Below are 25,946 nucleotides of genomic sequence, written 5' to 3'. Positions count from 1 at the left end.
TTTTAGACTACTGTTTCCTTAACTATTCTTCCAGCTTGTAACTCACCAAAAAACTCCTTCGGTGAATTCCCTAGGGGGAAAAAATCATTACAATAGATTACAACCAGTCAATCTGAATCTCCTGATTAGGAAACTTCTTATTCCTTCTATCAAACCCAGCCATAAAAAAGAAAAAGATTTTGGATATTTCTTCCCCAAATCTAGAAATAATTTTTAAAAAGCTGTGCCAATGCTGAAACACAAGGTTTTTTTAAAGCAATTATGTCAGATCTCTAAATATCAGCAAGTTATTATTGGGAAGCAGGAATGCCTGAAAAACAAGGGAAAACACCAATGAATCCAGAATTCCAAATATAATCAGTACAATTAGTTACTTATTACCTACTTCAATATAATACAGGATTTCAGCAATATTCAGAGATGATTGCAAGAGGGACAGTTGGAATGACATGACTAGGCAGGTCCTCTTTTTGACCACTATCCTACCTTTACCAAATAAAGAGGATAACTGAAAGCTCGCTGTTCCGTTTTGACCAATCGGGCAAAATGTCTCATCTCTCATATACATAACTTCCTAATGACAGATTTTGATTAATTTTCACTAGTGCTGTAATATAAAAAGAATGTGAGGCAGTTGAAATTAAAGAAATTCAAAAGTGGATGTACCTAATGTTTGATGTGCCACTCTCGTATCATACCAGTATTGTCCCAATACAGTATCCATGCTGCCTCATGTTCTTTTTATATTATAGCATTACAGTAGTGAAAATAAATCAAAAGGGATGCAAAACATCAGATTGCCTACTCATTGATCAGACTGTCAATTCTGGAGGTGATTTTGTTGACTCATGAGATACAGATATTAATGCCAGCTGTGTTTCCCAGTGTGTCTCTGAGACCAATTCAAAGGGGTGATTCTAATTTTAAAATTCTTAAATCATGTTATTTCAAATTAACTTTAAGAACCATTATTCCTTGTCACCTATACTTTTTCAACATAGAAATGTCTAATGTGTTGTCATGGGTAGTTAAATGAATAAATTAATTATGGCAATGAATGAATGAATTGTATCTGAATTGTTCTGAGGGTTTATCTGAAACCTTCTTTGAAAGTTAGCTATGTTTTTCTTTGCTTCAGCAGTTTGGATCTTGTGTATTCAACTGAGCATTTCATTTGAAAAAGTTTGTTTAATTATTTATTATATTAGATAATACATTTGATAATGCATGTTAACACATCTAATGTATTATAAAAATAATACATTAGATAATATAATACACAACTAAACAAACATAGTGAGGTGTATGATGGTGTGTGTGTGTGTGTGTGTGTGTGTGTGCGTGTGTGTGTGTTGGAATCTAAACATCGACCTTATAATATTAAATCCTTGAATCTGCTATGATAAAACATCAGCATTGCTCTTTCCATTGGTGAGTTTTTGTCTCAGGTTTCCAAAGTTTACATCGCCCTTCCCACCATCAAAGATACAGTTGCAAACTGAAAATGTTTTTCCTTTGTTCATTCATTTCTTTTTGTAAAATGAGGCTTTGGTAATAAATCAGCTTCCATCTTATTTCCTAGGTACTCTCCGCTCTCGACATACTCCAGCCACCACACATCGACTACTTTGAAGAAATGTATCCTAAATGTTAAATAAATAATTTCATTGAGGTAGGTGTAATGAATTCTAGCTTATAAAACTGCTTACAGATTTTTGTCTTGAGTTTTAGCATCTGTAAAGGTGATATAGAGGCCAGTTGTAATAGACCATCTAGAAAAACATTGTTATAAGAATAGGCTGCTAAAAGAAGGAAGTGGAGGGATTGTATAGAAATTTATGATTATTGTTACAAGAATTGAATATCAACCTGCTTCATGGGCAGGCTTCGGGGTTTTCTCCCAGATTTATCTTTTAATCATGTAGAGCAGTGGTCCCCAACCCCCGGTCCGCGGACCGGTGCCGGGCCGCGGAGTACCTGGCACCGGGCCGCACAGCGGCCGGGGGCCGCCACCAAAGGACCTTCCCGGAGTTGCTTTTCTGAGCAACGGGGAGACAGAAGGGACAAAGTACCGTCTGTTTTGCCCATGCCACGAGGGCAGCAGGAAGACTAGGACAGGGATCTCCTCTTGGCTCCAGCCAGGGAGAGAAGCAGCAGAGAAAGGTAAACCAGCATTTTATATTTTATTTGCTTTATTTGCTTTGCGCCCGAGTGGGGCGGGGAAAACACCTCGCCAGAGGCTGCTGGAGAACTCTTTCCAAAGAGAGGGTCTGGGAACTGGGCGGGCGAGATTGGAGCGGGGAGCCAGGGAGCGCACTTGCTCCCCTTTCCCATGGCCTGCCTTTCTCCACGGAGCCTGTGGATGCGGCTGCTGGCTGTGCAGGTGACCTGGAGGGAACCCCCGAAGCTCCTGGCATGGCCCTGGCATTGGAGATCCGCGTTTCCAAAGCGTAGCATTATTTCACTCCTCTCCTGTTTTTTGTGGGGGGAGCTACGAGAAGCGGGTGGTGGAACTTGGGGAATATTTGTGTCCCCGGGAGATCTGCTCTTCCCCGCCCCTTACCTCCAAAGGGGAGGCCAGGCGTGGGAGAGAGTGCTAATGATAATGACCGATTCCCTCCTGTTTCTGTGGGTTTGGGGGGGTGGGGAGAGAAGGTAGTTGCAGAGCCTGGACTGAAGTTAGGAGGCTGACTCGCTACAATAAGCAGTGACCATTATTTGGAGGAAGAAAAAGCATAGCAGTGCGACGGAGATTCACTCTTTCAGAACCTGCATCATCTTTTTTTCAAATTAAAAAAAAAAAAGCCTTTTAAACATTCTTATTCCTAAAGGCAAAAAACCCCATGAGGCTTGCTGGAGAATGGAGCGGAGGTGACGTACGAGGGGGAGGCTGGGCGCCATGGTGGGGGAAGCTGTTGCTGAAATAATTCGATCTGTCAGGAACTCGGAGGTGGGGGGGAGGTCAGTGGGAAGCCTTTGCCGGCCCAACACCAGCCGTAGCTCTGAAGTTGCTTTCCTTTCTACTGAATCCCCTGCTCAGCAAAGCAAGTCTGGGGAAGTCCTTTGCGCCGGCTAGAAAAGGTCTTCACTCCCTCCCTCTTGCAGCACGCCCCGATGTGAAAAACGCCGAGATCGGCACACTTGGGGCTGCTGCTGCTGTGATGTCCAGGGAGGCTCCGCTGGTCTAGAACCCATCCACGGGGGGAGGGATCGTCTTCCCGAATGGGCTGGTAAGGGGATAGAAAAGGTTTTTCTCCAGTTCCAGGTTTCAGCTTCTTGGCTCCATTATCTCATTATCTCTTTCCAGCTTCTTTTGTTGAGCCTCTAATTAAGGTTCATTTTTATGCCTTAATAAAAAGATCACCTGGTTAAAAAGAAGGAAGAGGCTCCACTGGTCCGGAGCCCATCTGCAGGTTGGGAAGGAGGGAGAGACAGACAGAAAAACAGACAGAGACACAGAGGGAGATGCACACACAGAGTGAGTGAGTGAGTGAGTGAGTGAGTGAGTGAGAAACAGATAGACACACACACATACATATACACACAGAGTGACAGAGAGAGGAAGGGAGGGGAGAGGGATAGAGTGATAGAGAGGGAGGGAGAGACAGACACACACAGTGTGATTAAGTGAGTGAGTGAGAGATAGACACACACACACACATACACACAGAGTGACAGAGAGAGAGGAAGGGAGGGGAGAGATAGAGAGAGAGAGCTTTCAATTTGTAGGGATGTAACCTGGCTGTTTTTGCCTGCTCTCAAAAAGATGAGCAGGGTTGAACCTGGCTAATAATTGGAGGGGAACCCACCTGGGAATCTCAGTACTGTATATTTAATAGTAAAATATTAAAAATTGTCCAAAAGCAACAATGACAATTTTCATACTACTGCTAAGAAAATTACGACACATCAATAAAATTATAGGAGCTGAGTTTAACTCAAGAGAAACTTTTCTAAAGGTAGACAGTTATATAACAATTCCATAATTCTGAAAGAACAAGCTTGTTCTATATGAAATTTAATGCTACAGTAGAATGAAGTAACACTGAAGGTAAGTGCAGGTAGTCCTCAATGCACGACCACAATTGAGCCCAAAATGTATGTTGTTAAGTGAGAAATTGATTGAGTTTTGCCCCATTTTACAATTTTTCTTGCCACATTTGTTAAGTGAAACAATTTTTTTTAAATCAACACCCCCCCCCCCCCCCCCGGTCAATGGTGTCCCTTACCTAAAAGTCCACTGAGTAATTTTGGTCATTTGCTCTCAGATGAACCAATCTCACTGTTGTTGCAGGGAAAAATGGCACAATATTTATTTATTAGACTTATATATGCTGCTTTGGGCTTCTGATGTTCGCTGCAGCGCAAAGGCTCCTGGGCCGTGCGCAAAAGCTCCTGGGCCGTGCGCAAAGGCTCCAGGGAAGAGAGGGAACAACGCCCCCCCCCACCCCTGCGCGCGCTCAGCGGGCCACGGTAAAATTATCAAAGGCTGACTGGTCCGCGGCGATAAAAAGGTTGGGGACCACTGATGTAGAGAAAAGTATTTGGATTAATTTGACTGCAAATTAATGCCTTACAATGTGCAAATGCTCATTTAGTAATTTGATGTATATGTATTAATGGTGAAAAGGACTGTTACAGGAATATCTTGAAATGTACATTTGTGTTATTTGTTACGCTTAGTGATCCTGTTGTGTTCCAAGTAAGGAAGGCTGCCCTACAAAAGTAAATGTCTTTCAATGCCAGAATGTAGTATTTATTTTTTTATTAAATAACACACAGCATGAAGCTGCTACAGCCCTAGCTCTGGACTTTTGTCCAATGGAAATTTTGAAGGATCCTAAAAAAAAAATCCTGTAAAATATAAAAAAAACCTGGAATGTTTGTAAGATTAGGATTCACTTAACAGTTTCGCTTTGCTACAAAAATTTTGGGATCAATTGTGGTTTTAAGTCAAGGACTACCTATATATTGTTCATATTGTATAAATTTTCATTTATATAATACTAAATTTCTGAAATATATTTCCATGTATTCTTATGTATTCCCATCCTCATTGCAGAAAAACCCTGTGCCCTTGCTTCCTTGTAAATTGCTCCTTTCTTTCTTAGGATAAGCTTTGATGTAGATTAGAGGTATGAGAAAGAAACATTCTGTACCTGCCCTTTGCTTATATAAAACAAAAACAGCTGTTCTATAGTTTAAATCTCACTGCACTCGAATATAGGAAAACATTCTGCAGTAGGGCAGGGACAATTATGAGGGCTGTGCGGATTGTCCCTCAAAAGTCAAAAATGTGCCAGATAGAACAGTTTGAATGTCCTTTTAGTTCAGTGCTACATTTTACGTTGTTAAAGCGTAGGAAATGTATTCTTGTATATATTTCTATATATAACAATTTTATACAGGTAGTCCTCAATTTACAACAGTTCATTTAATGAATGTTCAAAAAGTGGTGCAGTGGCCTAGAGGTAGAGCTCTCGCCTCACAATCAGGGGGGCTGTGAGTTCGATGCTAGATAGAGGTAGATATTTCTCTCTCTAGGCATTTTGAGAATATATCTGCTGAATATAATTCCACATTGGTAACAGGAAGGGCATCCTGCCAGTAAACACTCAGCTCCATTCAGTTGCCCAGACTCCACCCCACAAGGGATTATGGAGTCATTAAAAGAAGATGATGATTTAGTGAATGTTCAAAGTTACAATAAAGTGACTTATGACTGTATTTCACACGCGTATTGCAACATCCCCATGGTCACGTAATTCGAATGCTTGGCATCTGGATCATATTTATGACAGTTGCAGTGTCCTGGGGTCATGAGACCTTCTGATAAGCAAAGACAGTGGGGCATCCTTGTTCACTTAACAACCGTGTTACTAATTTGTCAGGTGCAGGGCTTCACTTAAGAATTGTGGCAAGAAAGGCTGTAAAATGGACTAAAATTCACTTAACAGTCTTGCTTAGCTACAAAAATTTTGGGATCAATTGTGATTTTAAGTTGAGGACTACCTATATATTGTTCATATTGTATAAACAATATGAAATTGTTTCCTCATGCCCATAGCTTCTACATTTCCAGTAATGTTATTTCTCTCCTCCTTTCATTCAGTGTATACCTTGTAAGAAATAACTATCTTTGATCTAGAAATGTGGGTACACCGATTAACTTTAGGAATTTCAGTTCTTCAAAATGCTCCTGTTTTGGATTATGGATGGGATTATATGAATTCAGTTGGGTTTTAAACTTTCAAGAAGGGGTTTCCTCTTTTGTGGTTTTCCCCAATTTATACTCCTTTCCGCTTTTGAGTTGAAAGGATTGAGTAAAAAATAAAGGCTCCACTGCAACATTAATGTCAAAATATTAATCTGATTCCATAAATATTCTCAAATTTAATAATTGAGTAACTGGACCTAGACCATGGAGATCCATGTCCATCCTCAGTCATGGAAGCCCCTTGAGAGATTTTGGAACACCCATTCTGTTTTAGTCCTTTGTTATCTCAAGGATGATAGAAAAAAATGGAGGACAAAATGTTATGTATATTGTCTTGTGCTTCTGGAAGAAAATATGTAAGTCGATGAGACAAGTGAAATAATATTAATTCTTTTTAACCTGGCCACAAGCAATTCACAACCAGCCATAGTTTGCTAAATTGCAACTAACTGTTTGATTCTTAAGTCTTAAAACTGAAGTTTTGAAGAGCTGTTGGCATTATATAAATATTATATAACATAAATGACTTACGGATATCTAGTTTTGAAGACTCTGCACTTTGATTCAGTCTTCACTTCCTCTAGTTAAAGTGTGTCTAAGAATATAGCTATGTAACAGGGATGCAATTAATGATTTATCAGGTGTAGTCATTATACTTAAATAACTTTTTATTTGTTGGTGTTCATTCAAAATGTTTTAATGCAGAAATGAGCAATACTAGTTCTTTGGCTTTTCTTCCCTTTTAAAAACCCTAGCATCTTAGTTAATCTGAACTTGCTATTATTTCTTTTTATGCATTTTTCAGATCTTGGGGTAGACCATCCAACCAAGGACAGTCATTTAAATAAGATTTGTTTTGTTCCTCTTAGGAAGTTTATCAGCTTAAAAATCTAAGTGACAACAGCCAGCTTATTTTCATCCAGTTAATCTGCTGCTATATTTAGAGCTAATTTAAAATGTTAACATAGATGATTGCTGAAAAAAATGTTTAGAAAGTCTTATTTGAGGAAAAACTAAGAGTAGACAAAAGAATTTTTAACCTGTTGTCCTTCTTTTTTTTCAGAAACGCTTTGCTAAAATTCATTTTAGAGCAAAATAAAAGTTTTGAAAAACGTTTCTAAAAATTTGAACACTCAGTGACAAAATACCTCCTGGCTAGATTTGTGCTCCCTGTCTTTCTAGATTCTGGAGAGAAATTTAAAAAGAAAGAGAGGGGGGAGATTTATTCTCATTTTAATCTGGACTTTATTTACTTTTGAAGCAGTATGAACTCTGCAATTTCACTTCTCTCAATTATGTAATACATATCTGCGCTGAAATGTATGCAAAAATAGATCAGGAAAAGAGAGCCTTCTTCCTCCTGAAGTAAGTCGTACAAGTGGGTGGTGTGATAACTCAGCTGTTAAAACACTGAGCTTGTCAGCTAGAAAGCTGACAGCCCAAATTTGTGACTTGAGCATTGTGTGGAGGGGTGAACCGCTCTTCTCCCAGCTCCTGCCCACCTAGCAGTTCAAAAGCATGCAAATGTGAATAGATAAATAGGTACCACTTCAATGGGGAGGCAGCAGCACAATGTCATGGCCGGCACCTGATCGTGAAAATGTGTCTTCAAACAGCCTGGCTCATGGCCTTGAAACAGAGATAAGCCCCCCCCACCCCCATAGTCGGCAACAACTATGGGAATAAAATCCACTTTCCTTTCCTTCTGTATTGCCATTTCTAAACACGATGTCCATATGTATAGTTTAATTACAATATAACACACACCCCCCAGCCTGAAAACTTCTAGTACATATAATTGCTGAGCTATTTTGATCACTGTAATGTAGCTTCCTGTGATCCTATCTTGTCCAAAGAATGGTACCCTGTTTCCTCAAGAATAAGACCTCCCGGGATAATAAGCCCAATTTGACTTTTGAGCACATATGCTAAAATAAACCCTCCCCTGAAAATAAGCCCTTTCTAAAACCATTACAACACAACAGCAGCCATGAGGTGACCACGCTCACCGCCTCCTGCACCTCAAAAATAATAAGATCTCCCTGAAAATAAGGCCAAGTGCTTATTTCAGGGGTCAAAAGAAAATAAGACCCTGTCTTTTTTTCAGGGAAACATGGTAGAGATGTCACAATGAAAGAAACAACAACAAAGAGAGGCAGATGCCAGAATTTCCTATTAAAAGGAGTATGAAATGTCTTGTTTGTTGGATTCAATTGCTTTTTTATGTTGATGCTCTTCTCATAATTGTAGGTTTGCTTCTCAGGAGGTTTATAAAATTGTGTACAAGCTCCACAAAATGGCTATCCCCACTTAAATTTCTTCCTAAGGCAAACAAATAAAGCCGATGCTGTCACAAATGTTTGCCTGCAGAGTATTGTATTGTATAAGGATTTTTTTTAATGGAAGGAAAGAGGCAGCCAGCTGAAAATAATTTCAGAGACACACTGACATTTTTATGACTTGTTGCTATTCATATCATTGAACTAAACTGACAGACAGAAAAAACCACTGCCATTGATGTAAAACTGTCCCCCCCCCCCCCTTAACCCTGCCAAATAGATCAAGGTAGAGAAAATAACCATCCAAAGTTAACCAGTGAATATTTGTGACTGAAAGTACTGAAGGCTGGGCCTTCAACCTGATCTTAATCCCAAACCTTTAACTCTGCACCACATTGGCTCTCAATCCTCAAAAGTGGAATTCAGCCGTTTTCTTCTTTTACATTTAACAGGACCTGGCAAGGCCTGTACAAGGTTCCCAAGTAGCTAATTGAGGTGCCAATAAAACCTAAATTTTATTTTGTTTTGTTTACATATTCATCAAACTAAACTTAAATTCATTTGATATGATTACTCTTTAGTTGTATGTCCCAAAGGTGCTTTTTCAGGAGGCAACTGAACTTTCTTGTTTTTTCTTTGAAGACGTTTCGCTTCTCATCCAAGAGAGAAATGTCTTCAGAGGAGAAAAAAAAGGAAGTCCAGTTGCCTCCTGAAAAAGCATATTTGGGACAAACATGACCTGGAATGCCTAAGAATCTCTACAGATTTTTAGTTCTATTATGTTCTCCTGTTGTCATTTAGAAATAACAATTTGATAGCAACTTTTAGGAATCTCTAAGGGCCACTACCAAGGCTTTTAGGGGCTTGAATATTGCTGTGGCTTCAGACTAGTTTAAATTATTTTGATTAAGTTGGAGATTGTTAACCTCTTAATTTGGAGTCAGTTTATACAGAATACTATTTTTATTGGCTCTATGCATACACTTGGGAAAAGAAAGTTGGGGATAAACTTTGCTCATATACTTCTGAGTTAATATAGTATCAACTCAGAAGGGAGGGCTGGGTGTCATTGTAATTGTGTGTGCATCTGTGGAAAAGTGTGTTAATTAAAAGTAGCAGTATTAATCATACTTTCACATACTCCCATGAAGTCTTAAGACTATTTATGTGATCTTTCAGTACAGCCTCCGAGCTACTGTTGAAAAATTGGTACAATCCTTGGCCTAGCAAAAGTTTTGCACCTGTTACAGAATTCATTTAAAGATCTGAGCTGTTCTTTGGGAAAAAGCATGATATGAAGTGATACTTTGTGCTTTGATAGTTCTGTTTTATAAAAGGAAATCAATTGGATAACACATGTTCTAATGATGGGCAGAGATATTCTCCCACTGAGGATTCCATGTAGCTTGCCTGATTCCTCAGTCAAGCCACATCGATATTCTTAAAATTGCCTCAATCGTATCATGTCTGAGTTCCACATAAATAGCACACATTTTCAGCACTGATATAGTTAAGTCCAGTAACAGCCCAATCGCCAGGATAATACCATAATCCTGAGCTTTTTGCCTAGTGAGCAGTGCATTTACACTCAGATGTTTATGCAAGTTGTTTAGGCTCATATGGCTTTTCTGGAATTATTTGTGTTTTTTAAAGATTAGAATGTTAAGGAATTGAGCTGGATAGTACAAGCTCATCCTGAAGTGAGTAACCAAAACTCCAAGCCCAAATAGTAGTAGTATTCTTAGTAGAAATTATTATGTAGTGTGTACTTACTTCTAAGGGCAAAACATGCAAAGGAATAAAATACAACACAACTGAAAACAGCACCAGCAATAAAACAACATACAGGTAGTCCTCAACTTATGACCAGAAATTCCATTGTTAAGCAAGACAGTTGTTAAGTGATGCAGTTGTAAAGTGTGATGTCTTGTGGCCACCCTGTTTAGCAACAGCACTTCCAGTTGCCGTTATTAAGCGAATTCCACACAGTCATTATGCACTACATCACTTGGTTGCTATTTGGGCTCTTCTTCCAGCTTCCCCATTGACTGCTTGTTAAAAGCCAGAAGCAAATGTTGCAAACAGTGACCACATGATTGTAGAAACATTGCGACGGCCCGTCTTTAACGTCCCGTCCTACAGTCATTTTCACTCAGTATATGTTCAAATAATTGCTGAACAAGTAGTAGTTAAGCAAGGGCCACCTGTACAAATTTGAACAAAAGTGCAACAAGTACACAGCTGATGGACTTCATAATGCCAAGGTTGGCTAAAAAATATACAGAGGAATCTTTTATCTCTTTGACCATTCTTTAATTTTGCCTCTGTTTTTCTGATATATGTTCATTACATACCAAAATTTAATCAATATGTTTAACCATATTACAACTGAACTGAAACCCAAATAGAATAGAATAACAGATTTGTAAGGTTTAAGGTTTAAGGTTTATTATTTATAGGCCGCCCTTTTCCCTGAGGGGACTCAGGGCGGCTTACAATTTATAGGGAGGGGAATACAAAACAATAAGACATAAACAATACATAAATTAAAATAGAACACAACATTCATTCATCATTCGGGTGGGGACGGATTACAATCTTTATCCCCAGGCCTGACAGGATAGCCAGATCTTGAGGGCTGTGCGAAAGGTCTGGATGGTGGTGAGGGTACGAATCTCCACGGGGAGATCGTTCCAAAGGGTCGGAGCTACTACTGAAAAGGCTCTCCTCCGCGTAGTTGCCAGTCGACACTGACTGGCGGATGGAACTCGAGGAGGCCTAATCTGTGTGATCTAATAGGTCGTGAGGAGGTAATTGGCAGGAGGCGGTCTCTCAAGTAAGGGACCTTGAAGGTCTTCTAGTCCAACCCCCTGCTTAGGCAGGAAACCCTATACTACTTCAGGCAAATGGTTATTCAACATCGTATTTAAAACCTCCAGTGTTGGAGCATTCACAACTTCTGGAGGCAAATTGATCCACTGATCAATTGTTCTATCTATCAGGAAATTTCTCCTTAGTTCTAGGTTGCTTCTGTCCTTGATTAGTTTCCACCCATTGCTTCTTGTCCTGCCCTCAGGGGCTTTGGAGAATAGCTAGACCTAACCCAATTGAATATTTTGGAGTTTGTGTTGCTGTGAATCTGCATAAATAAATACATGTGCAGTGGGCAAAACACAATTTTGAAAATCCAGCTACTTATTTGTAAACAAAAATGCTCCCCCCCCCCCCGGAGAAACCGTAGCAAATATTTCCGAACTCTTCCCTTGCTGCAAAGGTAATTGTGAAACAATACTTACACTTGCACTTTTTGGTTTGCTTTGTCAGTGTTGCACAGCCCTTTGACTTCTATGGCCTCTGACTCAGCACAAATTAAAGGTCTGCTATTGTCCCTGCTACGGTTGTTCTGAAGTAAATTGCTATTTCGTAGTTCTAATTTTATGCAGCGATTTGCTAATTATTACTGTCAGTATTTTCTGCCCAGGAGGTGCTGTTTGGTTTGAAGGAATTGTAACCAGAGCAACCTCATGTGCTCTCTTGCCATGATATGGAGTTAAGTGTCGAAAGGCAGGGCGTCTACTGAAACCTGCTTTTTATTACATTGTTTAATTATACCTTTATTGTGGATAAGATGAGGAGAGACCTCGTCGCCATCTTTGACTTGCCAGCTGATTTAAAATTCTGTTAGAGCTGTGGAGCTCCAAGGAAAGTCTGTTTTTGCTCTTGTTTCTAGGTCCTTGTTAAATTGTCCAGAGACAATAAAAAGATATTTGCTATTCAAGCTAATAGTACCTCTGAGTCCTTCTGAAACACTTTTTTTGTAAAGCACAGCAGACCCAGAGCAGTGCAGAGGCCATTCTAGGACCTTTATTTTATTTAAGCTGCTTTAGTTGGCATGGCAACGAGTTGAGACATTTGGGAGTTATCTTGTTTGGGATTGAAGCTGGGGAGGATTTTGGTGGGAGAGCTAAACAAGTAAGTTTCACGTGCCATAGTGAAGGTACAGACCACTCTACTGCAATCCCTGTCCCAGAAGTAAATGTGGGAGACACAGACACTTTCATTCTTTCAATGCAAGTTATAACCTTCTAATCTTGTTACAAACTTTATATAGTAAGGTTATATAACTTCTAACAAGGAGAGAAGCAACCTAAAACTAACGGTGAGAGCAATCAGCCAGTGGAACAGCTTGCCTTCAGAAGTTGTGGGTGCTCCCATCACTGGAGGATTTCAAAAAGAGATTGGACACCCATCTGTCAGAAATGGTATTGGGTCTGCTTGTGCAGGGGGTTGGACTAGAAGACCTCCAAGGTCCCTTCCAAATCTGTTATCCTATGTTCTAAGCGAAATGGAATAAAGAGGCTTGGGACTCTGTCTGTTAGGCAGGCAGCAGTGTAACTCTATGGAAAAAGAATATGATCAGGCCAAAATTGGCATTGGGGAAAGGTTAATAAAAGAAAGATCAAGTTTTAAAAATAAGTTGGACCCAGCTGCTCAAGCAGGAGACCCTATAACCATAACCGCGAATCTATGGCACACATGGCAAAGGTGGCACGCAGAGCCCTCTCTGTGGGCACGGTCACCGTCACTAAGCTGGTCTTCCAGGTTCTGTTGTGCACATGTGCACCCACCAGCTGCTCTCTTCCGTGTTCCAGCATGCACACACACACGTGCATACACTCCAGTTTTGTTAATCGGTGCCGAAAAGGTTAGCCGTCACTGCCCTATACCCTTACAGACAAGTGGCTGCCCAGTCTCTTCTTAAAAGCCTCCAGTGACGAAGCACCTACAACTTTTGAAGGCAAGCTATTCCACTGATTCATTGTTCTGTCAGGAAATTTCTCCTTAGTTCTAGGTTGCTTTTCTCCTTGATTAGTTTTCATCCATTGCCTTTTCTTCTGCCTTCAGGTACTTTGGAGAATAAGTTGACACCCCTCTTGTTTGTGATAGCCTCTCAAATATTGGAACACTGCTGTCTTGTTCCCCCAGTCCTTCTTTTCACTAGAGTAAACATACTCAATTTCCTGCAACCATTCTTCATGTGTTTTAATTGTCTTTGCTGTTCTTTTCTGCACTCTTTCCAGACTCTCAACATCTTTTTTTATAATACGGTGACCAAAACCGGGTTCGGTAGTCTTACCAAGCCTTTATAAAGCCGTACTAATACTCCACATGGTCTTGATTCTACTCCTCTGTTAATGCAGCCTAGGATTGCATTGGCTTTTTTAACTGCTGCCTCACATTGCTGGTTCATGTTCATGTGATTGTCTACTAAGACTCCAAGATCCCTCTCACAGTTACTGTTATATTGGGCCAAGTTTCACGTAATCTGTACCTGTACATTTGGTTTTTCTTGCCTAAGTGTAAAACCTTACTTTTCTCTCTATTGAAATTCATTTTGTTAGATAGGGTCCAGTGTTCAAGGCTGTCAAGATCCATCTGGATCTTATGCCTATCTTCTGGACTGTTGACACAGACATATATACAGAGATTAACTTTGCTAAAGATGCTATATACCTGTCCTATGGCCATTGGTAAAGTGGTTGAAAATATACTATTTCTCTTCACGCTTTCCTCATTTTGTTTACGTTGGATGAAAAATCTGTACTGATTGGCAATACAGGTAATTAAGAAGATTATTCTTTTTGCACAATTTTTAATTTAGTTAAAATACAAAACAAAAAAGAAGAAACAAACTAGCAACCATCAAACACTGATATTACAAGTATAAAAACAGACAATTAGGAGAAGCTAGTATCCTTGTTCCAAGAGGGGAGGTTCATAAGAGAAAACTAGGAAAGACTGAAGAACCTTGAAAAAAGAGATATGATGGTTAAACACTTCAAGTATCTGAAGAAATATTAGATAGGAAAAAGTAAGAACCTATTCTCTAGTGCAGTGTTTCTCAACCTTGGCAACTTGAAGATGTCTGGACTTCAACTCCCAGAATTCCCCAGCCTCTAGTGTTCTAGAATATGGGTCAGGTTGAGTTGTTAGGAAAAGCTTGCTAATGAGTGAGAACAGTTCACCAGTGGAAACAATTAGTAAGCAGGTGACAAATTTTCTATCACTGAAAGCAGAGATTAGACAACTATTTTGGGGACTGGTTGATTTGGATTCCTGCACTAAATGGGGAATTGAACCTGGGCCTGAACTGCTCTTTAAGCTGTGATTCTAAATGTGAAATATAGAATAGAATAAAATAAAATAAAACAGAATAGAATTAGAATTCTTTATTCGCCAAGTGTGATTGGACACACAAGGAATTTTTCTTTGGTGCATATGCTCTCAATGTACATAAAAAGACATACATTCGTCAAGAATCATAGGGTACAACCCTTAATGATAATCATAGGGTACAAATAAGCAATCAGGAAACTATCAATATAAATCTTAAGGATACACACAACAAAGTTACAGTCCTGCAGTCACAAGTGGAAGGAAATGGGTGATAGGAACAATGAGAAGATTAATAGTAACGCAGCCTTAGTGAATAGTTTGACAGTGATGAGGGAATTATTTGTTTATCAGAGTGATGGCATTCGGGAAAAACTGTTCTTGTGTCTAATTCTGGTGTGCAGTGCCCTATAGTATCATTTTGAGGGCAGAAGTTGAAAAATTTTTTGTCCAGGATGCGAGGGGTCTAAATATTTTTGCAGCCTTCTTTTTGACTCGTGCAGTGTACAGGTCCTCAATGGAAAGCAGGTTGGTAGTAACTAACCTGCTAGAACTGGCAATTCTAATTATCTGGTTATGGTTTAAAAAAAAAATTTCTACAAATTCATGAATTTTCTATCAGGCATTGCCAAACCGCTGAAGAAAATAAAGAGATCTTACAAAAACATAATGAAGGTCTCTACCAAACTCATAAGAAGGATATCTCCTCAACCTTTGTTTCCAACAACATTGTTAAGACTGTCTATGGAGATTCTCAGTCATCTAGGTCATGGTTGTCCCGAGGATGCTTTTTCAAGGGGCAACTTTGTGGGTTTTCTTTGAAGATGTTTCACTTCTCATCCAAGAAGCTTCTTTGGCTTCTTCAGAGCTGAAGAAGCTTCTTGGATGAGAAGCAAAATGTCTTCAAAAAAACAAATAAACCAGAAAGTCCAGTTGCCTCTTGAAAAGGCACCTTTGGGACAATAAGAGCCTCGGTGGCGCACTGGTTAGAGTGCAGTACTGCAGGCTACTTCTGCTGACTGCCAGCTGCCTGCAATTTGGCAGATCAATTCTCACCAGGCTCAAGGTTGAATCAGCCTCCCATCCTTCCAAGGTGGGTAAAATGATGACTCAGATTGTTGGGGGCAAGATGCTGACTCTGTAAACCGCTTAGAGAGGGCTGTAAAGCACTGTGAAGTGGTATATAAATCTAAGCGTTATTGCTAATATCATTAAGAGATTTTGCCTGTAATCCTGGGGGCCCACCTTGCTATCACAACTTGGCCCCCACCATTAGTAGGACATTGCTAGTTTTGTACAATAATCTGTCGAGTGCAGCTCTTTGGACCATAATGAGAAAAATCCACAAATAACAATGCCTCAAGAGTTTTCCATCCAGTTGAATGTAGAAAGAGGATAACATTCTGCTCCTGGGTGGGTGGGGAGGAATAAAAAGTAACCCAAGTTGTAGTTTGAAATGGAAAATGTATTTACAGATAGTCCTCGACTTAACAACCACAAATGAAACCTGTTTTGCCACCAGTGTACCATTTGTGTCAAAGCTGTGGAGCCATTAGGCTCATATGTGCGTATACTTCTGAAACCAATGAAGGATTGATGTGTCCAATTATGTAGAAGACCTTATGTTACTCCTCCTGCCTTAAATCTCAGTTGTGATTGTTGTTTCTCTCTGCTACTTCTAGAACAAATAGAATTAAAACACTGGAATATACGTGTCAGTTTACCCCTCACTGTAAATATATCTGTACAAGCCACCTATAAAGAGATTCGAGAAGCAGAAAGGACTAAATAAAATATACACAGTTTTGAGATGTGTGGCTGGTTATATAAGTAGATTTAAAGGGGAAAAAAGACTAATGGTTTTTCAAACAGACACACACACAAATTCTTCTATCTTTAACTGGGTGAAACAGTACATTATAGCAGTGGTCCCCAACCTTTTTATCGCCGCGGACCAGTCAGCCTTTGATAATTTTACCGTGGCCCGCTGAGCGCGCGCAGGGGTGGGGGGGGCGTTGTTCCCTCTCTTCCCTGGAGCCTTTGCGCACGGCCCAGGAGCTTTTGCGCACGGCCCAGGAGCCTTTGCGCTGCAGCGAACATCAGAAGCCCAAAGCAGCATATATAAGTCTAATAAATAAATATTGTGCCATTTTTTCCTGCAACAACAGTGAGATTGGTTCATCTGAGAGCAAATGACCAAAATTACTCAGTGGACTTTTAGGTAAGGGACACCATTGACCGGGGGGGGGGGGGGTGTTGATTTAAAAAAAATTGTTTCACTTAACAAATGTGGCAAGAAAAATTGTAAAATGGGGCAAAACTCAATCAATTTCTCACTTAACAACATACATTTTGGGCTCAATTGTGGTCGTGCATTGAGGACTACCTGCACTTACCTTCAGTGTTACTTCATTCTACTGTAGCATTAAATTTCATATAGAACAAGCTTGTTCTTTCAGAATTATGGAATTGTTATATAACTGTCTACCTTTAGAAAAGTTTCTCTTGAGTTAAACTCAGCTCCTATAATTTTATTGATGTGTCGTAATTTTCTTAGCAGTAGTATGAAAATTGTCATTGTTGCTTTTGGACAATTTTTAATATTTTACTATTAAATATACAGTACTGAGATTCCCAGGTGGGTTCCCCTCCAATTATTAGCCAGGTTCAACCCTGCTCATCTTTTTGAGAGCAGGCAAAAACAGCCAGGTTACATCCCTACAAATTGAAAGCTCTCTCTCTCTATCTCTCCCCTCCCTTCCTCTCTCTCTGTCACTCTGTGTGTATGTGTGTGTGTGTGTCTATCTCTCACTCACTCACTTAATCACACTGTGTGTGTCTGTCTCTCCCTCCCTCTCTATCACTCTATCCCTCTCCCCTCCCTTCCTTTCTCTGTCACTCTGTGTGTATATGTATGTGTGTGTGTCTATCTGTTTCTCACTCACTCACTCACTCACTCACTCACTCACTCACTCACTCACTCTGTGTGTGCATCTCCCTCTGTGTCTCTGTCTGTTTTTCTGTCTGTCTCTCCCTCCTTCCCAACCTGCAGATGGGCTCCGGACCAGTGGAGCCTCTTCCTTCTTTTTAACCAGGTGATCTTTTTATTAAGGCATAAAAATGAACCTTAATTAGAGGCTCAACAAAAGAAGCTGGAAAGAGATAATGAGATAATGGAGCCAAGAAGCTGAAACCTGGAACTGGAGAAAAACCTTTTCTATCCCCTTACCAGCCCATTCGGGAAGACGATCCCTCCCCCCGTGGATGGGTTCTAGACCAGCGGAGCCTCCCTGGACATCACAGCAGCAGCAGCCCCAAGTGTGCCGATCTCGGCGTTTTTCACATCGGGGCGTGCTGCAAGAGGGAGGGAGTGAAGACCTTTTCTAGCCGGCGCAAAGGACTTCCCCAGACTTGCTTTGCTGAGCAGGGGATTCAGTAGAAAGGAAAGCAACTTCAGAGCTACGGCTGGTGTTGGGCCGGCAAAGGCTTCCCACTGACCTCCCCCCCACCTCCGAGTTCCTGACAGATCGAATTATTTCAGCAACAGCTTCCCCCACCATGGCGCCCAGCCTCCCCCTCGTACGTCACCTCCGCTCCATTCTCCAGCAAGCCTCATGGGGTTTTTTGCCTTTAGGAATAAGAATGTTTAAAAGGCTTTTTTTTTTTAATTTGAAAAAAAGATGATGCAGGTTCTGAAAGAGTGAATCTCCGTCGCACTGCTATGCTTTTTCTTCCTCCAAATAATGGTCACTGCTTATTGTAGCGAGTCAGCCTCCTAACTTCAGTCCAGGCTCTGCAACTACCTTCTCTCCCCACCCCCCCAAACCCACAGAAACAGGAGGGAATCGGTCATTATCATTAGCACTCTCTCCCACGCCTGGCCTCCCCTTTGGAGGTAAGGGGCGGGGAAGAGCAGATCTCCCGGGGACACAAATATTCCCCAAGTTCCACCACCCGCTTCTCGTAGCTCCCCCCACAAAAAACAGGAGAGGAGTGAAATAATGCTACGCTTTGGAAACGCGGATCTCCAATGCCAGGGCCATGCCAGGAGCTTCGGGGGTTCCCTCCAGGTCACCTGCACAGCCAGCAGCCGCATCCACAGGCTCCGTGGAGAAAGGCAGGCCATGGGAAAGGGGAGCAAGTGCGCTCCCTGGCTCCCCGCTCCAATCTCGCCCGCCCAGTTCCCAGACCCTCTCTTTGGAAAGAGTTCTCCAGCAGCCTCTGGCGAGGTGTTTTCCCCGCCCCACTCGGGCGCAAAGCAAATAAAGCAAATAAAATATAAAATGCTGGTTTACCTTTCTCTGCTGCTTCTCTCCCTGGCTGGAGCCAAGAGGAGATCCCTGTCCTAGTCTTCCTGCTGCCCTCGTGGCATGGGCAAAACAGACGGTACTTTGTCCCTTCTGTCTCCCCGTTGCTCAGAAAAGCAACTCCGGGAAGGTCCTTTGGTGGCGGCCCCCGGCCGCTGTGCGGCCCGGTGCCAGGTACTCCGCGGCCCGGCACCGGTCCGCGGACCGGGGGTTGGGGACCACTGCATTATAGGACAATACTTTTTCAACTACACGCATCAACTGGGCTAACTTAAAGAATCCCAGGACCCATTGCTCCCAAGGGAATGAAATGTGGGGAAGTTGTGACTGCTTCAGTGCTGCCACAGTCAGCTATGGTTATCATTTTCAATGTTCCCTGACAGCTTCTTGCATGTCCACGGGATTTCCAGTCCCTCTGTGCTCACACCACACTCCCTCTCTCTCCCTCCCTCCCTCCCTCTCTCACCTGGCAGAAGCCACTTACCTGAGGAAGGAGGGTGGGTGGGGAAAGAAGTAGGAAGAAAGAAAAGGCAGGAAAAAAAAGGAGGAATGGGGGAGGATAGAAGGAGCAACGAGTGATAGTGACGGGAAAGGAATAAAAAGGGAGGAAGGAAGCTTTCTGATGCTTACTGCCCACTTCCCACAAGAAAACTCAGTGGGGAAGCCAACAAGAAGTCAGAAATCATTCCTGCTCCCACTGAATTATTTTTGCCTACCTGTGGTCATTCTGTTTCTCTATTTAGGTAAGGAAATAGCTTTGAAATGAAGATCCAACAGGTCACAGATTGTGTGTGAGAGAGAATTTATTGTTCGAACCCATATTTTCTGTTTCCTAAATAAAATCAGTTTTGTTGTACGTTGTATGTTTTAAAAAGGTAAAATTATAATTCCTAAAAGATGGGAAAATTGGATTTTTTTTAGCCTCTTCTCCCCTGCATTCTATTCCAGAACTAATGTAAAGATGCTATCATCATCTGCGTCATCTTTGTATTTCTGGTCCCGTCTCCTGATCCAACTCCATTTATGTTGTGTTTGCAACTCTAATTCTGTAATTTTTTTTCCTTTAAGCTTAAAATTATTTTCTTCACTACCGCTTCTTCCTAAAATCTCCCAGTGCTGAAAGCACAGCTTGATACGTGAAAACCAAGATACACTGGTTTTGCTTCAGGCTGTGTGTCTTCCCAGACAGTTGTCAACAACCAAGATCAAACATCAGAGAATCTTGCTTGGCAATTGCCTGGATGCAGGAGGTGGAGCCCAGTTCAACATCTTGCTCTCCTGTTCAGTTATATTGAAAGATTTTATTGGAGAAGGTAGAAAATTGTGTAATCATCTAAGCAGTTATAACTCAAGTGAACAGATAGGAGCAATTGCTCTTTCCCAAGGCGCCTCTTTAACTTGCATTCCTGTCTTAATGTTGCATGTGAGCAGTGGGCAGGTTCCCTGGTATGATTTCGATTTCCTGTCAGTCCAGGTCTATCACTGGCACTTTTTGTCTTGTTTCTCGTGTAAAATTACCAACCTGAAAAAAATGAGTGATGTGTAACTGAAAAGAAAGAGATTTACTGCCTCAAGCACAAAGGTATTTTTAATAGTCCTCTAATTTTTTAAAAAATGGCTTAGAGGTAAACAGCAGAGCCTTAGGGTTAAAATAATTCTTAGCAAACTGTCCAAATCATTTCTGATTCTGTAACATACAAATAGCTGTGGATTAAAGGATATGAGAAAGAGCTGCTGTGCGAAGTCTCTTGCATCTTGCAGGAACTGAAATGATCTGATCCACTTTCTGTCTTGTATTTTCCTTAATGAATACTATTAAAGATATGTTGTTACAGAACTGATGCAGAGTGATCTCCATAAGATTATCGTCTCTCCTCAGCCACTCAGCTCAGATCACGTCAAAGTTTTTCTTTACCAGATTTTAAGAGGTAATTTATTTTAATTTTTCTAATGTGGAGCAAATATATTGGAACCCTACTGCAATATGTAAAATGTATTTCCCCACTGCTGTTCATGTACTATAAACATTCTACTAGAAGCCAATTTGTGGGACTTCCAATAAAATAGGGGTTTTTTTTGGCATCGTTATAGGAGGAGAATCATATGGTTTTTAAGCAAATCCAACTTCCTCGTTGTCTTTGCTTGTCAGAAGTCAACTGGGAGGGTTGAAAATGGTGATCACATGACCCCAGGATGCTGCAGCTATTGTAAATATGGGCCAGTTACTAAGTGCCTGGATTTTGATCACACAAGGGAGGGGATGCTGTAAAACTCATAAATGCAAGAACCAGTCGTGAGTCATTTTTTTCAGTGCCATTGTAACTTTGAACAAATAATTCACTAAAGGAGTTATTGTAAGTTGAGGACCACCTGCATTGAAACAGCAGGAAGAGGGGAGCCCTATAAATTAAAATAAGTAAAGCTTTCCCTGCAAGTAAGCACTTTTTAAAAAACATTTACACCTGCAAAGTAATTTGTTTAGTCATACTGTATTGCTTTTCTAACGTTAATACAGTCCCTATGAATAATATGAATTCAATTTCAAATTGGAAAAAAAAATGTATACATAACAGAATAACAGAGTTGGAAAAGACCTTGGAGGTCTTCTAGTCCAACCCCTGCTGAAGCAGAAGATCCTGTACCATTTTAGACAAATGGCTGTCCAGTCACTTTTTAAAAGCGTCCAGTGATGGAGCGCTCAAGATTTCTGAAGGCAAGTTGTTCCACTGCTTAATCGTCCTCACTGTTAGGAAGTTTCTCCTTAATTCCAGGATGCTTCTCTCCTTGATTAGTTCCCAACCATTGTTTCCTGTCCTGAAGGCAAGCCATTCTAACTGGGGTTTATTGTTCTCACTTTCAGGAAATTTCTCCTTAGTTCTAGGTTGCTTCTCTCTTGATTACCAATAATATATATGTTCTTTAGCCTGGAAAGGTTTTTTTTAATCCAAATATTTTTTTCTAAAAAAGTTGAACATTAACCTGAGCCTCCCTCATCTTAATCTTAGCATATTCACTATACTTCTTGAACAGTGTGATATGATGAAATAGCTAAAGTATTGGGCCTTAAGTCCACCTTCATCTGCTGAAGTTCATTAAGTGACGTATAACCATGCCTCTTCCCAGTGTTGCTCTGTATGGATTCCATTTGCGAAGTTTTTACAATGAAGCTTATCAGCAGATAAAGCAAAAAAAGATTATTTTTTCTTTGTTCATTGGCCAGCTTCTTGCAAAGCCTGACGCTGATTTGGGCTGAGTGGGAGGGACTGGCCAAAAGTCACCCTGGCTGGCTTTTGTGCCTAAAGAAGGACTAAAACCTTAGTCTCCCCATTCCTGCTACAATACCTTAACTCAGTGTCTTAATCATGGCAATTTTAAGACATGTGGACTTCTTCTCGCAGAATTCCCCAGCCAGCATGGTGCCTGGAGAATTCTGGGAATTGAAGTATACATGTCTTGATGTTGCCAAGATTGATAAAGCCTTAACTACTAAATAATGTTGGCTGCCTTCTGGGTCTGATTGATTATGTGCCATCAAGTCAGTGTTGACTCTTTGCAACCCAAGAGGTAAAATATCTCTAGGACCCTAGAGAGGGTATAAAAAACCCAATACTTTAGCTTCCAATATGTCAGTTTTTGCGGTCACAGACTTGATGCCACAACTTGTTCTGATTTTGAACTTTTGTTCTGCTTTGTTTTTTTCTAGGCCTGAAATACTTACATTCAGCTGGTATTTTGCATCGAGACATTAAACCAGGGAATCTTCTTGTGAACAGCAACTGTGTTCTTAAGGTATTCTTGCCTGTATAAAATAGATAGCCTTTCTGAGTCTATGCTGAAAATCATTTGGGTGAAGACTTGCTCTTACAATCTATATAACCCTGATATATTTACTGCGTTTGCCCAAAAATAAGACAGGGTCTTATTTTCTTTTGACTCCCGAAATAAGCACTTGGCCTTATTTTTGGGGAGGTCTTATTATTTTTGAGGTGCAGGAGGCAGCGAGTGTGGTCCCCTTATGGCTGCTGCTGTGTTGCAATATTTTCAGGGAGGGCTTATTTTGGGGGGAGGGTTTATTTTAACACATGCGCCCGATTGGGCTTCTTATCCAGGGAGGTCTTATTTTCGGGGAAACAGGGTAGTAAAAAACTGTTTACTTTGCATTTCTCTTAAATAAATATTTTTGTATAATTTTATTAGTTTTTAAAAAGATTAAAAACATATACAAACTAATATAGAGTGGGGGGGGGAAGAAATCAGAGGGAAAGCTAGATGGAAAAGAAGTAAAAGAAAAATAGAACAGAAAGAAAAAAGATACAAGAAAGTAGTTTCTGATTTTCTTCACAGCAGCTATAAATATAATTATAAATTGACCTCTTATTCCATGGTTATAACCTAGCTCTCTTCTTTCTATAAACTATTCTAATCATTAAAACCATAAATCATGAAACAACCATAAATATTAATGAGTTTGTACTGGTGAAGAACTGTCCCTATTTTAAAAATAGGATTTCATTGAGTGCATTATTGGCAGTCTGATTACAACACTGAGAAGTGTTATTAACCACTCACTTGCCATATTTGTCAGCTATGATTGTGTTCTGTTGGCATAAATAATTGTACTTGGGCTGAGTAAATAGCAGAGGGAGAATTATATTTCTCCTCAACTCCTCCCCATAATAAATGTAAACAAAACACACTGTGCTTAAATGCCAGAGATGTTCCCTCGTTGTAAATAAATACTCTCCAACTGAAGCCAATGTCTTTTCTTTCCTGTTAACTGAGTAGCTTAGAATTGTGGTGTGGGCAGAGTTTGGTCTCTTTGCTACTCTAGGAAAAAAATGAGTGTTTACTCCAGCTTAAAGCATGATACGATTATTTTAATCCCTTTGTATTGCTACTTCTGAGAACACTGACTATATACAATAGTTTGCTGCTACATGTGGCTAAGGACTCACTGTTAAAAACAGCAAACTGGATTGTACTTTAGGAGCACTTATGATTGAATCCCATTAGATAGAAAATAAATCCGCATCTTAAAAACAATGGGAGCTAGATTAGAATTCATTTTCATGATGCACAGAACTAATTTTCTCTCTGGAGGGATTTACAGCTCTTTTGTATAGAGGAACATAATCTCACCTAAGCCCCACCTGCTCTTCTAAGTGGGTACAGCCCAGATACAGGTAGACTTTATCTGCTTGCGATAACTAAGCTTGAAAGATCAGCACTGAGAAAATCCTAGGTAGAGCATTTCCTGATGTTAACTCACCTTCCCGCCATCCACCCTAAACATAGCCATGTACAAAAAGTAGTGGCGAGATCAAGTGAATGGTACACTTACCCTGTTAGCATGCATCGGTATTCATAAATGATCTGGACTTGTGTGTGAGTGTGCCTTCCACTGCATTGTTTCTATTCCCATAATGGTGAGAGGATTATAGTTACAGTTCCTACAAGCTACACAAAACGTCTGTATTTGCACAAGCCTGGTTCACATATGTAGGATAGGATAGGATACGAAAGGATAGGATAAGATAGGATAGGATAGAATAGGATAGGATGGGATAGGATAACAGAGTTGGAAGGGACCTTGGAGCTCTTCTAGTCCAACCCCCTACCTACGCAGGAAACCCTACACCACTTCAGAGAAATGGCTACCTAACATCTTCTTAAAGACTTCCAGTGTTAGGGCATTCACAATTTCTGAAGGCAATTCTGTTCCACTGATTAATTGTTCTAACTGTCAGAAAATTTCTCCTCAGTTCTAAGTTGCTTCTCTCCTTGGTTAGTTTCCACCCATTGCTTCTTGTCCTCAAGTGCTTTGGAAAATAGCTTGACTCCCTCTTCTTTGTGGCAGCCCCTGAGATATTGGAACACTGCTACCATATCACCCCTAATCCTATTTTTCATTGAACTAGACATATCCAGTTCCTGCAACCGTTCTTCATATATTTTAGCCTCCAGTCCCCTAATGTGTCCAAACCCTGCTTCTTACAAGCTATTATTAAGACGAAGAATCAATTTGGTGTAGTGGTTAAGGCATCAGGCTACAAACTGGGAGACTGGGAATTCTAGTCTTAGTACAAAGCCAACTGGGTGACCATGCACCACATTCTTTCAGCCCCAGGAGGCAGGTAGTGGAAAACCACTTCTGAAATCTCACCAAGAAAATTTCAGGGACTTGTTCAGGCTGTCTCTGGTGTCAGAGTCAACACTGATTTGTGGGTACCCAAAAAAGAGAGAAAAATGACTAGGATGATATATCAGAATTCTTCTCCCCACCTTCACTGTTTATAACATTATCAAATCTTTACTTTTTCAGATCTGTGATTTTGGCCTAGCCAGGGTGGAAGAATTAGATGAATCTCGTCATATGACTCAGGAAGTTGTTACTCAGTATTATCGGGCTCCGGAAATCCTGATGGGAAGCCGTCACTACAGCCATGCTATTGACATCTGGTCTATAGGCTGTATATTTGCCGAACTGTTGGGGCGAAGAATATTGTTTCAAGCTCAAAGCCCCATTCAGCAGGTATAAAGGTGCTTTGCTTTTAATGCAATAGATCTGGCCACGTACTCCCTCCTAAAGGGTTGGATTGCAACTGCCAACATGTCCAGTCCTCATTCAACATATGAATGAGGACTGGGGGGGACATTAGAATAAGAAAAAATACTTCCATGTTTGATTATTTTAAGGGTGGCTGCTTGCTATTTGATATGTGTATGGGCGCACAAATGCGCGCACACAATCTTTACCTTTTATACTAAGAAATTGTGGTTAGCCATTAGCGACCTGATGATTTAAATGAGTTCGTTTAATTACTATTTTAGCCATATGACCATAAGATGTTTCCCTTACTTTTTTCTATTAGATTTTTGGGGGGACCCCACTTCTTGTCCAGGAATAACAAAGTTGCATTTGCTTATCTGATTAATTCCAGTGCAAACCTGAGGTAGATTGTCATTGTT

At 40.6% G+C, this 25,946-nt stretch overlaps 1 protein-coding gene across 5 annotated transcripts in view; it reads left to right on the top strand.

Moving 5' to 3' along the window:
* NLK (nemo like kinase) overlaps positions 1–25,946 on the top strand; it is a 116,379-nt gene that overhangs the window by 72,224 nt on the left and 18,209 nt on the right. For all 5 annotated transcript variants that reach the window (XM_032215071.1, XM_032215068.1, XM_032215067.1 and 2 more), the window contains exons 3-6: positions 1,583–1,638; positions 20,799–20,905; positions 22,681–22,766; positions 25,300–25,509. In XM_032215071.1, the coding sequence (XP_032070962.1) occupies positions 1,583–1,638; positions 20,799–20,905; positions 22,681–22,766; positions 25,300–25,509 (459 nt within the window). The remainder of the gene's footprint in view (positions 1–1,582; positions 1,639–20,798; positions 20,906–22,680; positions 22,767–25,299; positions 25,510–25,946) is intronic.

The sequence above is a fragment of the Thamnophis elegans genome, chromosome 4, assembly GCF_009769535.1.
Source record: "Thamnophis elegans isolate rThaEle1 chromosome 4, rThaEle1.pri, whole genome shotgun sequence".
NCBI classification, from domain to species: Eukaryota; Metazoa; Chordata; class Lepidosauria; order Squamata; family Colubridae; genus Thamnophis; species Thamnophis elegans.
The sequence above is the reverse complement of the archived record's forward strand: the minus strand, read 5'-3'. Positions and strand labels throughout refer to the sequence as shown.